The sequence below is a fragment of the Octopus bimaculoides genome, chromosome 6 (assembly GCF_001194135.2).
Source record: "Octopus bimaculoides isolate UCB-OBI-ISO-001 chromosome 6, ASM119413v2, whole genome shotgun sequence".
NCBI classification, from domain to species: Eukaryota; Metazoa; Mollusca; class Cephalopoda; order Octopoda; family Octopodidae; genus Octopus; species Octopus bimaculoides.
In genome coordinates, this window is record NC_068986.1 from 68,576,948 (window position 1) to 68,597,008 (window position 20,061).

Below are 20,061 nucleotides of genomic sequence, written 5' to 3' on the forward strand. Positions count from 1 at the left end.
TAACCAGTTGATCTAGCAAGCGGGGCCTCATTGATGCCGTCGAGAAGTAGGCCCTGAAATGGCGCACATTCTCTCCTGATGACCCCATACACTTGCTGGCTTCCGGTATACGGAGTTCTCGACTGGTAGCACTTGCAGGTGTGAGTTGTTTGCAAAACATCTATAAAAGACCCTGCTCCACAGTTACACATTCTAGATTGTATGCAATAAAACATCCATTGATTGGTTAAAACCATCATACAATTAACACAAATCTACTATCAAGCCCTTCCTTCTCTGTATCTACTAATAAATATTGAACAGCCTTTATACACTTATCTCTTCTTATTGTTATTGCAGCAGCAGAATTAGAAGAAATAGAAGACTGTTGGAAACAAAATATAGCTGAAATTTAATAAAATTAGTTTTAACAATAACATTGTAAAGGTATTGTTATATTTGGGGATGGTCAAATTTTGTAAATTTTAGGTCTTCATTTCAGCTTCATTATTATCATTTTAGTTTCTTGTCAAAGCTCTTTCATCACACATCCTGTGGCCTCTTCAGTGGTTAGTTTTATCCCACATGTCTCCTCTTGTTCTGCATATTCCATTTCTAAAATCCATTTATTAAATAGAATAAGCAGGACAAGATGAGACACATGGGACAGAGAGTCACTGAAGAGGTCACAGGACATGTGACAAAAGAGCTTTGAAAAAGAAACTAAAATAACAATAATGAAGCTGAAGTAAAGACCAAATGTATAGCATGCGTGTTTAATTGGCAAAATATGACCATCCTCAAATATAACAATATGCTTCAACACGTGATTTCACATCAAGAATCTTGCAAAACAAATACACAAACGTAATTGTAATAGATATTATAGAAAAAAATAAGAAAGGAAACAGTCAGCAGCTGGTAGCAGCACTTAAATATTCTTCCAAATTTCCAACACACACACACACAGAGTATAAGTGATTCTTTCAGCAAACATTCCACCTCAAAATAGTTACTAATCAAACGATTCACTGGCAAAAGTTAAAATAAAAAAAACTAAAAAAAAATCTATGAACAAAATGTTATAACATACCCTCTTCTTGCTGATTATTATGTTACCATATACAAGTATATCGTTAAAGAGGAAAAACTGCCGTGGTTTTGGTTTTTTACGACACATTTTCGTTAAAACACCTTCTCCTACGAGAACCCGACCAGGGCGTGTGAGTTTCTACAAATAAATACATAGATAAATGGATTAGCTACTAAAACATAAATCAAATAATGAAAGAAACAGAAGTGAAATATATGTTAAATGTGAAAACAGAACTCAGACTCATGTTAGTATTTGATATGATAGCATGTTGAACCAACAAGAGAGCTATGTGGTTCCTTGATCTGCTAGAAATTAGCAGTCAAATCTCTCTCACATCATACTCTACGCATCATCATCATCATCATCATCATCAAATGTCCATTTTCCATGCTTGCATGGGTTGGACGGTTTGACTGGAGTTGGTAAGGCCAGGGGCTGCACCAGGCTCCATTGTCTATTCTGGCATGTTTTCTATGCCCTTCCTAATGCCAACCACTCCACAGAGTTTACTGGGTGCTTGTAATGTGACACCAGTGCCGGTAACAATTCTGTTGTAGCAGACAAATCATCTTGAGTACAGCAATGCACCAGATATCTCAGTCCTTGGTCATCTCTTTTATCCCTACTGTCTTACAAAATAGTAGACTTTGGGCTAATGTAGTCCAAGGAATACTGTTCCTGGAAAAAAAAATGCTGCTTCCATTAAAAAAAACAAAACAAAGGGATGCTTTAGTGCTTTTGTTCATAAGTTTGCTTCATCAGGGACATTTCGAGGCTAGACAATAGCAACAAGCTGGTATGAGAAGTGCAACTGATCATGTTATATCAGCATGGTCACTGAAACAGCCAAGCTAGCACAACGACATCAACTTAGCCATGGATATTTGAAACTAGATATTTTTTTTTGTTTTGTCATCAAAGATGACAGGCACAGGTGTGGCTGTGTGGTAAGAAGTCTGCTTGGTTCCAGGTTCAGTCCTACAATGTGGCACCTTGGGTAAGTGTCATCTTTTATAGCCTCGGGCTGACCAATGCCCTGTGGGCAGATATGATAGATGGAAACTGAAAGAAGCTTGTCATGTGTGTGTTTGTCCCTCACAACAGGAGTTGGTGTGTTTATGTACACATGACTTAGTGGTTTGGTAAAAGAGACTGCTAGAATAAGTACCAGACATTGAAAAATAAGTGCTGGTGTCAATTCATTTCACTAAAAATTCTTTAAGGCTGTGCCCCAGCATGGTTGCAGTCTAATGACTGAAACATGTAAAAGATAAAAAAATATATGCATTATAAATTAATGACTCTCAGATACTGCCAGTCCACTGAAATAATAATAGGAAATCAAGTAACTGCATAGGGACTCCTTCATTTGCTTGTTGATAGTCAAGTGTCATGATCAGGGCATTTTTGCTTCATTATAATATATTCCAAAATGAAACAAAATGAATGATAACAAGCATGTAAATTCATGTGAATGTCTGTACAATACCTTGATAATTTTTTTTATTTATTGTTCTCAAAGAATATACTCTTTCTGATGGATATTTCTTTTAGATAAAGTTTGTGATGTAATTGACCAATATCTATTATGCCCGTGATGGTAGATATATCTGATATGTGTAGGCAAATATCACATATTTGAAGGAAAAACAATGATTTCCTTCTAAAATTTTATTGAACAATGATGAGCATCATTTTAACGTCCTCTTTTCCATGCTTGCATGGGTTGGATGGAGACAGATTTTCTATGGTCAGAGGCACTTCCTGCCACCAACTCTCCCCTGTTTCCAAACAAGGTAATATTTCCCCATGGCTGGATGTGCTTACACAGAACATTTGGAATGAGTGGTACTGTTTGAATGACAGTGACAATCGTTTTACAACTGTCATAGAATGTCAAGAAAAGGACACAAACACACATACACAACAGGCTTCTCTTAGTTTCCATCTACCAAGGTTTGGCCCAAGGCTGTAGTAGAAGACACTTGCCCAAGGTACCATGCAATGGGACTGAATTCAGGACTATGTTGTTATGAAACAAACTTCTTACCACACAGCCACACCAGCGCCTATTGCAAATAATTTGCAAATGTATTCTCCATAAATTATGATTTGAAATGACAGTTTATTTTTAGTCATGTCAAAAGGGCCCATGAAAAAAAAAGCTAACCTGTGATGCCGTGTAATGAAGAAACCAATGCTCTCTACTACTGGTAGAATATGACCCATGAATATTTCAGCTCATAGGTTAAATACGCATCAAATCAACAAGCTGTGATTTTTCATTCATAGCTATAATATTGTGCAGCTGGAGGCCAATAATTTTCTGGGTAGAAATTCTATATTTTTTTGTGTTTTTTAACAAAATTTCTGCACAGTTATTTTGGTTTCCTATTTCACCTGTGTGGGTGTTGCTGAATATGATATTGATTTCCAAAATAATCAATAACCAGATCATTTATTTCACACTTTATTCATCTCTGGTCTTAAATTCAATGACGATTATTACACTGTGAATTGTTTCCTGGAATTGATATTTCAAAACAAAGAAAAAAAAATTTGACAAGAGTAATATTTGATAACTGCTAGATTCCCACCCACCATTTCAGCCACTGCTTAACTTGCAGATACACTAACAAAGAGAGTATGTTAGTACTTAACTCATTCTCTTGATCTGCCTCTCCCTTTGCTTCTAAATAAACACTCATTTAAAAATTACTTCCCCAACCAGGTGGCGAAATAAAGATCAATACCAACTCCTAATGCAACCAAGCCAAGATAATAGTATCTCTTGTGTTAAATCAATGATCAGAACACTATGGAGTAAACCAGATATAATTCCAAATGGTGATGCAAATGAATATAGAGAGGAAAATCTATCAGTCTTATGTACTGTAAAGCAAAGTGAAGCCAAAATAAAAGAAATCTATTTACGCTCATATCCAGAAAGATTTCAGACATTTAAATGTAGTAGTTTGCAAATAATTTGTCGAGTTAGAAAGGAAAATCTATTAGAAAAGTGAATACATAGTATTATATCTATTTATAAAAATATATAAGGCTCAGACAAGGGACCGAGTCTTCTGGTGATTTGTTGTGCTTAAGAAGACACGTCAAGCTAAGTCCCCTGCATCCCTCTTCAGCTGAGCGTCCCTAGTCTTGTGGGCTAGTGAGTGCTGGTGTCACATAAAAAGCACCGGTGCTGGTGCCATGTAATAAGCACCCATGCCAGTGCTGCATAAGTGCACCCAGAGCACTCTGTAAAGTGGTTGGCATTAGGAAGGGTATCCATCCATAGAAACCATGCCAAAACATAGAGCTTGGGCAGCTCTTCAGCTGACCAGCTCCTGCCAAACTGTTCAATCCATGCCAGCACAGAAAACAGATGTTAAATGATGATGAGATATTATGTGTACATATATATATGTGAAGGTGCATGGCCTAGTGGTAAGGATGCTGCATTCACTATTGCAAGATTGTGGCTTCAATTCCCAGACCAGGTAGTGTGTTGTGTTCTTGAGCTAAACACATCATTTCATATGGCTCCAGTTCAATCAACTGTAAATGGCTAACCATGAGACGGACTGGTATTCCATTCAGTGGGATATGTTGGTTTACATGCCTGTCCAGTAGAGAGCGGGGGAGGTCATCATTTGAAAGCTAAAACGATGCTAGGAAGTGCACTGTGATCAGTGGTGGATAACAACATCTGATAGTCTGGTCAATTCAGAGATATAGTATGAATATATGAGAGCTGTACTGAAAGTAATGAGAAGATGGGCAGGATATAGATTTTTAATTGCATCTACTATCATAGGTGTACTGAGCTCTGTCACAACAGATCTGTATAAAAATCTAGAAATTCTAGGTTCTCAAAACAAAGAACAAAGCAACCTATTGTGTGTTCACCAAATGCAATTGATTACAGGTACAGAGAAAATTTGTAAAGCATTCCAAGGAGTTGCCATTTGTGGTTCCTGAATGAAAACATGCACACAATCAACATGTGTGTGCGTGTGGAATACAAACATATGCATGCACACATACACACGCACAGAGAGGCAATAAATGAAGCATAAACAAGGATGTGCTGAAAAGACATATGAAGAACTCTGGAATCTCCCCAAACACCGGAGAGAAGAAGGCTCATTGGCAAGATGAATGGCACTGATTGCTGAAGCTCATAATTCCAGCTGTTGATGTGAAACAACAGAGGGAATATAAAAGAAAACATGAGAGGTGTCATTTCTCCATTGTGTCAAGTAGCTTCAACTGCAGCATATGTCATCATTGCTGCAGATCATGAGCTGGCCTTGTAGCCCATATACGAGCCTACCAGAAATGATTACAGAACAAGAACAGTCAACATTGATGACCTATGATGGACAGCTGAAGAAGATAAAGTATATACATACTCATGTACTAATGTAATGTGCACATCCACTCCACAGGTGTAAAATTATCCACACACACACAAACTAATTCAGCTAACCCCAAATTCTAGAAGCTGTCTTGACTAAACTCTTTAGTATTCATGTTACACTGTCAAATATGTTTATGTATTCACATTGTTTTGAATTAATTATGCATTATCTCATAGCTTCAAAATTTTAATGATGTAATTGCTTATTTTTAGAATAACATTGTAGAATAGGTGTGAGAGGTCAGATCTGGTCAGCTTCAACATAAAATAGGTAGAATATTTAGGCCAGATATGGCCTGTTTAAATGCTAAAGGGTTAATTAGCTAAAATGCCTTGCCATTTTGTTATGCATAAATCTTGCAATGGTAAAAAAATTTCATTAAATCCCAAAGAAGAAAAGAAGAAAAAAGAAGGAAAGACAGGAAAAAAAAATAGACAGAAAAACACTTGCGCACATGCACACACCATTACATTTTTTTCAAAACTTATAATCTGAAATGCTGAAGAAGCAGAAATGATGCATTGTGCCTGATAAAATGTTGAAAATATTTTTCCAAATACATAGTGAGATAATAAGTATTGTGATAAGGAAAAATAAATGATTGCCATTATTGTTGGTGGTAACAGTAATAGAAAATAATTTTTCACATCAAGTTGAACTAAACAATATTTTTTTTTTTTTTTTTTTTTTTAAAGATAAATTTTTTAAAAAATTCAGGGAAGAAAATGTAGCAATTACTTTAAAATGTAAAAAAATTTCTTTGAAGATGTAAAATATTTTACTCACTTCCCCTGATGCACCAAAACATTGCTCTACGTATGCAATTCGCTTGTGATTGGAGTCACTGTTAACTGCAAAAGAAGAAAGGAAATAAATTGAAGAACCATATGAATGAGAAGAAAATTATTTTATTTATTTCAATTGTTACTGGAGACAGAGCTACTGGCTGTAAATAATTAGAAAAGATTAGCAACAAAAGGTAATTTATATTAATTTTAGTTCTGTACCAGAACAGGAAGTAGTTTAATAGTTCTGATAGAACTAAGAAGTGAGTTCAACTCATTGATTACTTTAATAAACCCAGGACGTTAATTAAGGCTAAGGGTGTGTGTGGTAGTGGTGCAGTATTTTTCAACAATGGCTACTCAAGGGATAGTTAAGTTAGCAACAATAACACCTAACTTGAATAGTAAACTGAAGAAATAAGTAATAAAACTCTAAATTCTTCTGAAGTACAAAAAAAAAGTCAATTTTCCAGATAAGATTTACAAGATATATATATAAATGAATTAGGTATATTATCAAGATAAGTATCACTTGAAAGCTATTGTCATCTCTGCTCACAGAGACCTAATAGTTGAAGGTAGCTGACTGGCCAAGTAACTCAACAGGTTTTCTAACTCAAAACAAAAAATGTTTACTATCTTAATCTACACTGTGCTTCAGCTTTGTCAATATTTTAGTCAAGCTCTAAGGTAGCAGCAAGCTGGCAGAAACGTTAGCACGCCGGGTGAAATGCTTAGCAGTATTTCATCTGCCATTACATTCTGAGTACAAATTCCGCCGAGGTCAACTTTGCCTTTCATCCTTTCAGAGTTGATAAAATAGGTAGGTACCAGTTAAGTCTTAGGATCAATTTAATCTACTTAATCCCTCCCAACAAACTGCTGGCCTTGTGCCAAAATTTGAAACCAATATTTTAGTCAAGCTCATCTCAAACCAACTGAGTAAAAACGGTGTTATTTCCAAAGTGTTACGGGACAAGAATTTAAAAGTCAATTTATCTTTAGTCTAACATCTTGCTTTAGTCATAATGATCTCTGGCTTTTATAAAGAATCTTTGTCTTTTTTTATTAGCTTAATAAATATTAACTAGATCTCATAGTCAAACACTAGTCTTTAGATTAATATAAAGACTACTGTTGGTTATGAGATGCATTTATATAATGGAGGTAAGCTGGCAGACTTGTTAGTACATTAGACAAAATGGTTAGTGGCATTTCTTAAGGCTCTTTACATTCTGATTCTAAATTCTGCTGAGGTCAACTTTGTCTTTCATCCTTTCAGGGTCAATAAACTAAGTACCAGTTGTGTACTGGGATCAATGTAATTGACTTATCCCTCTCTCCAGATTACTGGCCTTGTGTCAAAATTTGAAACCATTTATATAATGGAAGAATGAATGTCTAACATAAGTCATCATCATCATCAACAACATTTAACACCCATTTTCCGTGCCAGCATGGGTTAGATAACTTGACAGGAGCTGGGGCCACACTAGATTCCATAGTCTGTTTTGACTTGGTTTCTACAGCTGTATGCCCTTCCTCATGCCAATCACTTTACAGAGTGTACTGAGTGCTTTTTACATGGCACCAACACCCACACCTATGCTTTTTATGCAGCACTTTGGTTTTAGGATTTCAATTCTGTTAAATAATAAAAAAAAAAGATTTAACTATGCAAATTAGATTTGAACAAACTGCTAAAATTTTTAACATCAAGTTACATAAACCATTATGAGCTGGTGTTTGTTTTATACATGCTATTGAGCTGGAAAACAGAAATAAACCTAGAAGAGACATAGCACATGAACCATTTGAATACTTTAGTTCAGTTCATGTGTTTTTGTAAAACTAGTATAATTCTTATAACTTTGTAATGTAACTTTAAAAGCTTACATAACATTTCTGTTTTTTTAAGATCAGTGAACACCATTAAAAAATCGATCTAGTAATATCATTTCTTAATGTGAACTTTCTTTAATTAGAGAATTAAAATTGGCTTTGAATGAACTAAAAACCATTGTAGATTTTTATGTAACAGGTGAGGGGTAAACATTTTATTATAGACTGAACTGATCAATAATTTCAGAATCCCTCAAAATTACATGTATTCAGTAATTTTTTAACATGCTATTTGATGAAGATTCATCTTAACTAACGCTACATGAAGTGAATATAATGTTAACTTTCCCAGGCCAATTTATATTAATTAATCTATGCATGTGTGTGTGGAAGGGAGCTATCAAAGCTTCTAAATCAAAATAGAATAAATATGATTTTTTTTTTTAATAAACAGTTTATGTAATAACCTTTCATTGCAAATTTCATGATTTTTGATAGAGTAAAGGACACTTTACATCTTTCTTTTTATCTAATTCATTCAAAACCAAATTTAATTATGAAATTAATTAAAGCTCGTGTGAAGGAATAGTGTAGTGAAAATTTTATGATGAGGTTTACTGATCATGTTATATAAGCTTTTATGAGCTGCATTGCAAAGTTTCAATGAATACTATCCTAGTTTTACAAAAACACCTACACTGAAAAGAGGCTAAAGATATTTTTCTTTCATTTTTTTTTTTATTATTATTATTTCAGCTATTACTATGGAAAGATTAACAGTAGCAGTAGTAAAATAAAGTTAAAGAAGCCCACCAGTCATACATGATCATGGGATTGGTTTGGTTCATTCTATATGCAGTAACTGTGGACAGTAGCTCAAATTGATTAACATGGACAAGAGGTGTCTTTTCAGATAAATTTCATTTTCAGGTGTGACTGTGTGGTTAAGAAAACTGCTTCCCAACCACATGCTTATGGGTTCAGTCCCACTGTGTATTCACTGGGTAAGTGTCAATGGTAGGTTGAAACTGATAGAAACATGTCCTCTATATAGATGACCACCCAAATAAATACATGTGCTTGAAAAGTTGAACAACAAAAGTGCTTACACACAAAATACACCTGATACAAAAAGTTTTTCCCCAAAGATTCATGACGTTTTTTTTAAAACATTTTTAGAATAATTAATAGCTTTTAAGAAAACCTTTCTTTAAATATTGTGACTGTGTTAAATATATTTTTCAAAAACTTCTAAATATATAAAGTTAGGAGGTATGAGATTAAAATATTTCACCAGTTGATATCCATAAGATTACAATGGTTTCACAGCCAACATCATGAAAAAATAATTAATTTTAATGTATAATAAATCATTTTACATATCTGCACTAGTCTATATGTTATAAATTACCTAGTACCATTGTACATTTTACAAGCCAATACAGGTATAGAAGGCTAGCTCATCAGATCTATAGAATATCATGGTTACATCCATTCTTCAACTCCAATATACACATACAAAAAAGTCATCTTTGAAATAATAATGTATGGAAGACAGTAATGGTTAAAAAAGTTGTGTAAAGAGATTTAGTAAGATATATTCTATATACTTCTAATGAAATAATAACTGATTAGATTTAAGGGATTTCAACTGCATAGACCTATACATTACACCCCAATGTATTAGTTTACTATGTAGTTTGTAGCCTGATCTACTAAAGGAGTTTATTTGTGAGTACCACCAGATTAAATAAATACATATATTGTGCAGTATATATATATATATATATATATATATATATATATACAGATACCTCCTCTCCTAATATCTGATGTGATGGATGTGTCCTTGTGCCACAAAAGTCATATTAAGCTGAATCAAACTGTTATTGTGTGTGTGTGTGCGTGCGTGCGTTTCCTTGTTTTGACATTGTATGATAGTTGTAAATGAGTGTCACTGGTATACAAGCAGTGTCATTTAGAAATGATATTTCTGGTATTGATTCCAAATAGTGGAGATATACACCTGCTTCAGAATTAGCACATATTATATACTTCACAAGAGAGACTTTGCTTTGAGCAATGATTTTCATAGATTTTGTTTATTAAAAATTTTGTGCAATAAATTGGTTATACTTCTCCAATACACATAATATTTTTCTTAAAATACAATTTGTAATAATATTTGATTATAAAAATATAAGGTTTTTTTAAGCATTGACTGACTCTGAGGGTGCACCCAAGTAAAATAGGAATCAAAGGGGTTCATAGCTAAAAAAAATGGTTGAGGGCCACTGGTTTAGAGAAAGTAACTCTTCTGTGTGTGTGTGTGTGTGTGTGTGTGTGTGTGTGTGTGTGCGTGTGTGTATGAGCATACCAGGTTAGAACATGTCATATTTGGTGTCATTCACATCTGATGCTTTCTATCATCTAAACATGTGACATTCAAATTGCACCAAACAAGAAACAAGATTGTCAGAAGGGAAAAAAGATATATCAAGCACTTTATGTAGTGTTCATGTATAATCATTAACTGAGAAAGGCTTGATCTTTCCTTCTCCAGTTTCCAAAGAATTCACTGACTGGGTCAACCAGTGAATGGATGGAATCCAACCAGGGCTGATGCAGCTTAAAAGCCATAGTGGCTATAGAGGCGTCAAGAGTGCAAACTTTGTTACCGCAACTGGTGAGGAAGAGAAGAGGGGCCATAAACTTCTCTGCACATCCTATGCTGGTGCATATCTTTATAACCACATCTGCTGGAACCAACATGGAAGTTTATAGTAGTGACTGGTGAAAATGCTTCTGAACATATTTTGAGCGTAAAAATAACCAGATGTTTACTTCTTCATGACCATAATAGCATGGCTTTACCACTCTACAGTTATTTGAAAGGGAATGACATTCTTTCCCATATGCTATGTATGATCCATTCTCAACAAATGTCAGAAGATTTATGAGTTACATGAGGTACAAAATAGATTTTACTTGTTCCTTGTGGTCAGCTATTTTCAATACTTTCTCTAAAAAAAACCTCTGCAAGAAAATAGAAGATCACAGGTGCAAAGGACGAGTGTAGCTGTTTTAAAACAATCATCCCATCAATCATCCAAATACATTTTGTAGTTATTAAGTCTACAGCTTTATTTTCCACAGCTGAATGATGTCTTAGCCTTAACCCAGAGAAGTTAAGAGTACCAAACCAAGACAATAAGACATGAGGTATTTAATATTAATATTCTGCAACTTTGTGATGTAAACCTACTTTGGAAGCAATCTCCTACTATGTTTCATGTTACTGCCTTCTTTCAATTTTTGTCTTCCTTTTTATTTCTTTAAATATTGCAAGATTCTGATGCTGATTGGGTCAAAGAAGGCATTGCTTCCATGTTGCAATCTTTATTTACATTGTTACTATGAAAGGAAGCAACAGTACTGACACCAGCTTCTGCTTCCAACATGTCTTGCTTCACTTTATAAGGAGCAACAATACTTGAAGACAAATGTACCTGCAACATTAAATTGATTGCATATGCTACATATTGGATCAATGACATCTTCTATATGCTTCACATCATGTTTGATTCTACTGTGGTCTAGATATTTTCTGAGTCTTGATCTTCTTTTTTGTTATTCTGTTTTGCATGTATTTATTTGAACAGTAGAATATACTTCCTCAGGAAACATCTGATGTTTCCTTCACTCTATTCATCTGCTCTTGACACCTGATTGCAGCTTACATTTTCTTAGTGATTTTTTAATATCCTGGACAGTAACTAGTTCATCATCTAGTTAGCTCATGGCAGTTCCCACATCTGCTCAATGACAACAAAATGTAACATCAAAGAATGAGGTATTACAAAAATGCATTGCATTAAGTGGAAAACTATGATTCTGTCAAGAGAAGTGGGGAGGCAAGTGAATGCAATTCAATATATCAGGAATTCAATTGAGTACATTTAAGAAAAATAAAGTTAAAATACTTGGTATTGCATATTAAAAATGAGAAAAATTTAATGCATAAAACTCTTAAGTTTTTTGTTCTTAACAAGAAAAACTGACAAATAACAAAATACTGAAATCATTTTTCAGTATTTTTCAATAATATTATAGTAATATTCTTGTTTCAATTTACTATGCAATTGCATTGTTCTTACCTGAAAATAAAAAACGAAAACACTTCTTCACAGTTTGTGCTTAGATTTAAGAGAATGAAAGACAGTCATCATGCAATACTGACTCATTACCAAGCTAATATAGCAGAGATCAGAATGAAATACACATCAAGGTTACAATATTGTTTTTTGTAAACAAAATTATGTTCATGATTAGGAAACAGATGTTTATAAAAAAAACATTTCTAAATTATGCTTTTGTACCCAGTCATACCTGATTATTGTTTTTTATCTGTCTTATTTTCTACATTATGAACAGTTTTGTTGTTATTGTGGTCTAGGTATCAATTTCACTGCCTCTGAAATTAAATTTCAATCAAGTTGTAAAGTTGCATTGCACGTTGTACAAAAACTAGACAACTTTCTTCAAGGCTGTGTTGTCTGAAAACAACATATTGGCAATGGTGATTGGTCAATTGCAGTCAATCTTGTGATGGTGTTGCAGACTGGCTAAAAAGCATGATTCCTAATGAAAATACAAAATCCAAACCAATTACAGCATGAAAGATACATCTTAGCCATGCAAAAATTTAACTTCACTTAAATATTTATTATTTGTTATTTGGTGTCAAACTTTTCATTGCACTGCAACCTGGTCACTGACAAGATTACACTGCAGTATAATGTATAAGTGGCAGTAACATTCTTTGTGTGTTTTTGAATAGCTATTGTGTCTTCCACATTGGTTTGGCTTCAACATGCAGTCTCAGATCAAATCACTTGCTCGACGAGTACACCTCTAAAACGGAAACTAAGAAACAACAGAAAATCTTAGGTTTTCACAACTATCAGCTCATTAAGAATGAAATGACCAATTTTGAACTAAAAGTGTATTTTACTTTATCTCAAGAAAAAACAATGCAGTTAACCAAAGTATGCACCTAAATTATCAACTCAATTTTGCTAATTTATCGGTAGCTTATTTATGCCAGCAGGGAAGAATTCTGGAGAGCAAAAAGTAATGAAGTTTTTTCCTTGCCAAAAAGCTGTCTAATGCCTGGAAAACATGATAGTCAGTTGGTGCAAGGTAGGGTAAATAAGGTGGATGACAGAATACTTCCAAGTTCAGTTCCTGTAACTTAAGTAGTGTTCTTTGTGCAACATGTGGTTGAGCTGTGTCTTGAGCATTGTCTTGCAAGAGAATTGGCCTGCTTCTATTGACCAATATTGGTTGGTTAATTGCAAGTTCACTCATCATTTCATCCAATTGGTTGATGTATACATCTGCTGTAATTGATTTACCAGGTCTTATGAAGTTGTAGTGGATGACACTAGTGCTGGACTACCAAACAGATGCCATTAGCTTTTTTTTTTTGGTGAATATTCTTTTTGGATTGTGTTTTGGCATTTCATCTCTATCCAACCACCATGCAGAACGCTTGCTATTGTTGAAAAGTATCCATTTTTCTTCACACCTAACAATACGTTGCAAAAATGGTTCACTTTTAAGCTGTGACAGTAAAGAATAGCAAGTTTCAAGACAATGTGTCATTTGATGCTCGTTCAGTTCATGTGGTACCCACTTGTCCAGCTTCTTTACCTTGCCGATTTGTTTCAGATGGTCCAATTCAGTTGGAATCGAAACATCAAACCTTGCTGCTAATTCATGCGTAGTTTGAGGTGTATCCGCTTCCACTACAGTTTCCAGCTCATCATTATCCACCTTGGTCTCAGATGTACCATGGTGCTGGTTTTCGAGAGTAAAGTCACCAAACCGGAACTTCTCAAACCATTGACATACAATGCACACATTTGCCTTATCTTCATCAAACACCTCACTGATGTTTTGAGCTGTCTGGGATGCATTGGTCCCATGATGGAACTCATACTCATAAACAATATGAATTTTTTATCTATCCATGGGTTCACAAAAATTGATTTGCAAGAGAAAACTCACAATATAATCAGACACCATGAATTGCATTTTGAAAAGTGATGGTGTAACTCTTCAATGTTGTAAGACAAAGAATTGTCAGGATAAAACGTTAGAGTTAATGACTGTCAAACTTGGTGCATAAGAAAATTGGACGTTTCATTCTTAATGACCTGATATTATCAACAAGCATAATCAGCTCTGAGATACATATATATTTCAGGAATTAAGTATAAATTAAATTGTCCCCAGCATTGTTGAACAAAACAACAATTTAATGTTGGATGCAAAATGACCAATAGGAGCAAACTGGTACTTACAATTCCTATTTCAAACAAGTGTATCATATATAAGAAATATAATATTTACCATTATGTAGCAATAGTAATTAATATAACTTTCTTTTCAAGTCATCCCCACAGTTAGCATGTTTTAAATCTGCCAAACTTACAATTGCTTCATAACTTTTAAATATATATTTAACTGTTCTAGCTGCAAACAATCTTATCTCTGAGTTAAAGCACAAAGAAAAGAAACTTAACTAGTAATTGGATGCTATTTTTGTTACATGCTAATTACAAATAGATCCTGATTTAAGATTAAAAAGATAATGATTTAATTGTAAAATCCATACTTCAAAGCTATATGAATTGATGAGCATGGTGGGAATGTAAAAGGAGAGGAAGAAAATATTCTATATTAATGATTTCCAAACTTATTTAGTTGCAGCACTCAAAGAGAAAATAATATTTTGATGTAAAGTCAAAAGATAAATCAAAAAAAGATATTTTTAGTCAATGAAGATAATTTAAACTACAAAAAAATATTAATTGCTTCTTTATTCATTAAATGAAATTAATTTTACTAATGTGAATAATGAGCTTGATTATATATTTTGGCAATGTTTGCTATGTTAGCTATATTTGAGGTATACATACTGTCAGACCTCATTTCATCTTCAATGCAATGAGCCTCTCTCTCTCAATTTACTTCAGTCTGTTTGGCTGTATCTCCCCCCTACTCTCTCTCTCTCTCTCTCTCTCTCACACACACACACACATTTAATGTTAGTGAATGCAAAATCTCCTTAGTATTTTCACAACATGCCAAACTACACATTGTGACAGTTTATCATTTGGGAACCACTTCAACATTTTCAACTTCTTTAACTATATATATATAAGTTTGCATAGCATGTAAATCCACAAAATATATCACGTCAACCTTCCAAATGAGTATCAAAAAAATTTCTTTCTAACTCTTTATTATACATTTTTCATTTGTCACATCAAACTTCCTGCATATATATCCTTCCACTAGAAAGCAGGTTACCTATTTTATGAAAAAGAATTGAGTATTTCAAAGTCTGACAAGATTAAAATATATACTGGGTCGTCAGCTGTATTTGCCAAAACACTCAAAATAATATTAGTCAGTTACTAATAATGTTCTTTTATCAATGTAGATTTTGTTTTCTAGTTATCTTTTTATGTTTCCTGCATCAAAGCTATAAACACTTAGCTATTATTTTTATATAGTTATGCTCTAAATATGAATATTCCTAGTTTCTTATGCCTAGAAGTGAAAATTATTGTATAAAAAAAAGTAGTGTGAAGTGCTCGGTTCACCGAGGAGACCTAATAAGATTGAAACATGTCTACAGTTGTTTCTGGTACAGTCCAAAAGACTAAAACTAATATGAGACAATAACTAATACATTTTTTCTTTACTATGTCTTTTCTAGTTAGCTTAATAAAGGTTCCTGTATAAAATATGTCAACACAATCCTAACAATAACAATATTAGTACAGAGAACATTCAACTAAAGGATAAGAATACATTCAATCAGTGACAAAAATCAACAAAAAAAAAAGATGATAATTGTCCAAAGTGCATCAAAATTGCCATAATCATGATAATTTAGGTGAACAAAAGAACTTAATTGTATCTGGTAACAAATATTTCATTATATATTTTAATTCTTTACAGTAACTACAATAAAACGGAAAACCAAATGTCTTTGCAGTGTGGACTCTGTTTTAAAGAGTTCTGAATCCTTTAGCTTTTTTTTTTTTTTTTTTTTTTTTTCTTTTTGTGAGGGGTTAATGCATAAAACTACTGCAAAGTGTTGGTATTTGTAACAATATTTGTGCTGTCTTTAGCATGCTTGAAGTCAAGACACTGTGACTTCAGGTCTTCCTCAATTTGTTTCATCCATGTCTTCTTATTGACCGTTGTAAATGAGTTGCAGTTGTAGGAGCAGTGGTAGTAAAATCCCTATCTTGTAACCAGAGGGGGAGGCTGTCCTCTCAACCAATACACTGCTGTGGGTGCCACTGGATGATGGATTCTGCTCAATCTGGTAAGTTTTCTAAAAGCAACACCTCATTTTATTACAACAACAACGACATCTAAGAAAAATGGCAGCAGCCAACCATTGAAGACCAAATCCAGCAGCACAGGTTACAGTGGTTTGGCCATGTCTGCGAGATGAGTACTGGATGACTACCACACCAACTTTTGTGGTGGCAGTGAACCACGCACTAGAGAATCCAGTGCAGTGCACCAAAGAAGACATAGGTGAAAAATGTTGAGGAAGACCTGAAGTCAAAAAGCCTTAACCTCAAGCATGCTAAGGCCAGTGCCATGGACTGGAAAGCATAGAATAAACATTATCACCAGAATCCATCATCCAGTGGCACCCACAGCAGTGTATTGGTTGAGAGGACAGCCTCCCCCTCTGGTTACAAGATAGGGATTTTACTACCACTGCTCCTACAACTGCAACTCATTTACAACGGTCAATAAGAAGACATGGATGAAACAAATTGAGGAAGACCTGAAGTCACAGTGTCTTGACTTCAAGCATGCTAAAGACAGCACCATGGATTGGAAAGCATGGAATAACATCATCACCAGAGTCCATCATTCAGTAGCATCCACAAAAGCATATTTTGGTTGAAAGGACAGCATCCCACTCTGGTCGCCAGCTAAGGATTTTACTTACTTACATGTGTGTAACTCATTATGTCTGGACAGAGAAAACACTGTGTCTAACAAGATAATCTTTCAAGAACTAGTATATATGCTCTCTCGTCCATTTTATACAAGAGTGTCAAGTGATAGCAATTGCATTTAACTGTAAGGGTTCTCATTCAACAAACATTAAACATTTTCATTAACAGTTGTATATAACAAAAACTTGTTTGTACAGATAAAACAACTAAGTGGTACTTAACCAAATGAACAGAAATCACAAAACCAACAGGTTAGCAGATAACTGGCCAAGAGGTTATTTACTATCTCATGCCATGTCACTAGTGTAGAGACATTGCAGAGTAGTAACAACCACAGTTAATGCCAGCAATAGCAATATTGTAAAACTAACAAGTGTTTCAATTGCTTGTAGGACTGAATACAGTTTTATTAATAGACAGAGAAGGGTGAAGCTTTTTAAGCTGCCTTGTTCCAGATACCTATAGGAAAAACTTGGGCAGTCCTTTTCTAGTAGTGGGCCTATTGTGTTATTGTGTGCATTATAACTCAGCCAATGCCACTAAAAAAAATGATTCAATAAGCAATGTATGTAATACACTCTATAATTACACTAAGCAAATAAAAGAGAGCGAGAGAAATGAAACTGTTCAAATTAATAGAGGAAGGCCTAAACGTTTTGTTTAAATTTAAATAAAATATTATTTTTATATAATTATGATGTACTACACAAAAAAATCAGAGCTACAAGTAACTTTTTAGTACTGTAGGCTGCCCATGCCTTCTGTAGATGTGGAATTTTATAATCAGTTGTTCCATAACTACGCTGTGCACACTGAGATGGTTAGGCAAGCTGGTAGAATCATTACCATGCCAGTTAAAGTGCTTAGCTGCATTCCCTCCATCTTTATGTTCTGAGTTCAAATTCTGCCAAGGCTGACTTTAACTTTCAGAATAGCTAAAATAAGTACCAGTTTAACACAGGGGTCAACATATCCGACTTATCCCCTTCTCCTGAAATTGCTGGACTTGTGCCAGAATCTGAAATCAATAATACACATGATTGTAGAAGAACTGGTGATAAGCCCTCGTATAGTTCTTCAAACTCATTCCTCATCATACAAATATATTTTGTAGTTCTTTGTGGGGAGGGGACAGGAACAGAGTTGCTGATTAAAAAGTCTAGGATAATCCTCATTTTAATAACAATTAAAACAAGTTATAAAACTTTGTCATCAGCTAATTAAGTAACCAAATTTAAAGATAAAATAAACAAATAAAATCCCTGTCAAGCATGTACATTATTATTTAAGAATGCAGTCAATGCTGCAAGTATGAGTAGAACTAATTCCTATCTATTGCCATTTATGGCTGAAGAGTAAAGTTTTATTTAAAATGAGGAGAAAAAGTGAGAGTGTAGTTTCAGAATGTAATGAGTCATCAAGCAAAATAAGATTTCAATCAATTACTTTGGATTTAAGAGGTTAACAATAGAATGGGAACAGAAAGTATAGTGTGGAGAAGTTGACATATTTATAACAAATTATTAAGCTGAAAAATTATATAAAAAGAAAAAAGAAATAACTAGAGATAGAAATTCATGAGAGAGAGAGAGAGAGAGAGAGAGAGAGAGAGAGAGAGAGTAAATTTAGTGGTGGGTTGTTGCACTAGAGTGGATATGTTGCATTTAGTGCAGATATGAGTAGTGTTCTGGATTGGTTGTGTCATAGTATTTGTAACAGCGAGATGAGTCAACTGAAATTTTGAACTAATGACAGAGCCTCTATAAAGTTGCTTGTATTGGTAGAAATAGAAAACTAGGCTTCTTTGAATAACAAACACCCTACTGTAGAATATGTTGAATAATGTATTCTTATATATACTGTCAGAATATGGGATGGGACAGTCTTTGATTGCAAGGTAGCTTAATCAGGGCTGACTTGAGGTTGAACAACAACAGCAACAGCAAAAGAATTCTATAAGTTATAGTTGAAAATAAATAAATCTATCTGTCATTTGTTGACCTAGAAGTAGAAAAGGTTTTCAATGGGCAATCAGAATGCTTGATGTGATATGGATGAATGGCTCATTAGAGCAGTTCAGGAATTGTACAAAGCTGACAAAAGCAGAGTCAAGATTACAAGTCAACAGAAAAGCTGAACCCAAATGTGAAATCAACTGGTCAAAGAGATATATGAAAGAGAATTAATTATGTTAATATGGATGTGTAATATAAACAAATGACAAACACTGAATGGTAGAGGCACATGCAACACATGTAGACCAAGAAAGACTTGGTCAGTAGTGCAGTTTAATCATGCTTCCCAAATGAACTGACCCAGGATAAGGATACTTAGAGAGATAGCCAACTCATAGCAGCAGGGGAAAATAAATGTTAAAACGATGATAATGAGATGATTGCATTATATTTTTGTTTATGAAGTAACTATGGATTAAGCAATTCAATTTACAAAAATTTAATCCAAGCTTATACTTCCATTAACAGAAGAACTTCTATAAGAGTATTAACTTAAAAAATAAAATTCAGGAAAAATCTCAAATAAGATCTAGACATTTTGAAACTATCAGGTCATCCAATAAGCTCTGTCCAATTTTATCTTTTTTTAAATTGAATGAAATTTAATAGTATTTTAGAATGTGTAATGAAATTTAAAATTATTTTTATGCATTTGTGTACATTTAAACTAATTAAATATTATTATAGAAGATGGTTTGCAAAATTCAGAAGTGGAGATTTCAGCCTTGAAGATGAAGATCAAACAGGATGTCCAGTTGAGTTCGATGATAAGCTCCTTGAGGCATTACTTGAAGAAAATCCTGCATTATCAGTTGAAGAATAAAGCTTAGTTCAAACCATACAACTGTTCATCGT

General features: G+C 34.0%; 1 protein-coding gene across 3 annotated transcripts in view; it reads right to left on the reverse strand.

Moving 5' to 3' along the window:
• Window positions 1–20,061, reverse strand: part of LOC106881081 (pleckstrin homology domain-containing family F member 2) — a 213,093-nt gene that overhangs the window by 25,782 nt on the left and 167,250 nt on the right. For all 3 annotated transcript variants that reach the window (XM_052968844.1, XM_052968845.1, XM_052968843.1), the window contains 2 exons: window positions 6,286–6,350; window positions 1,073–1,210 (listed from right to left, as the gene is read on the reverse strand). In XM_052968844.1, the coding sequence (XP_052824804.1) occupies window positions 1,073–1,210; window positions 6,286–6,350 (203 nt within the window). The remainder of the gene's footprint in view (window positions 1–1,072; window positions 1,211–6,285; window positions 6,351–20,061) is intronic.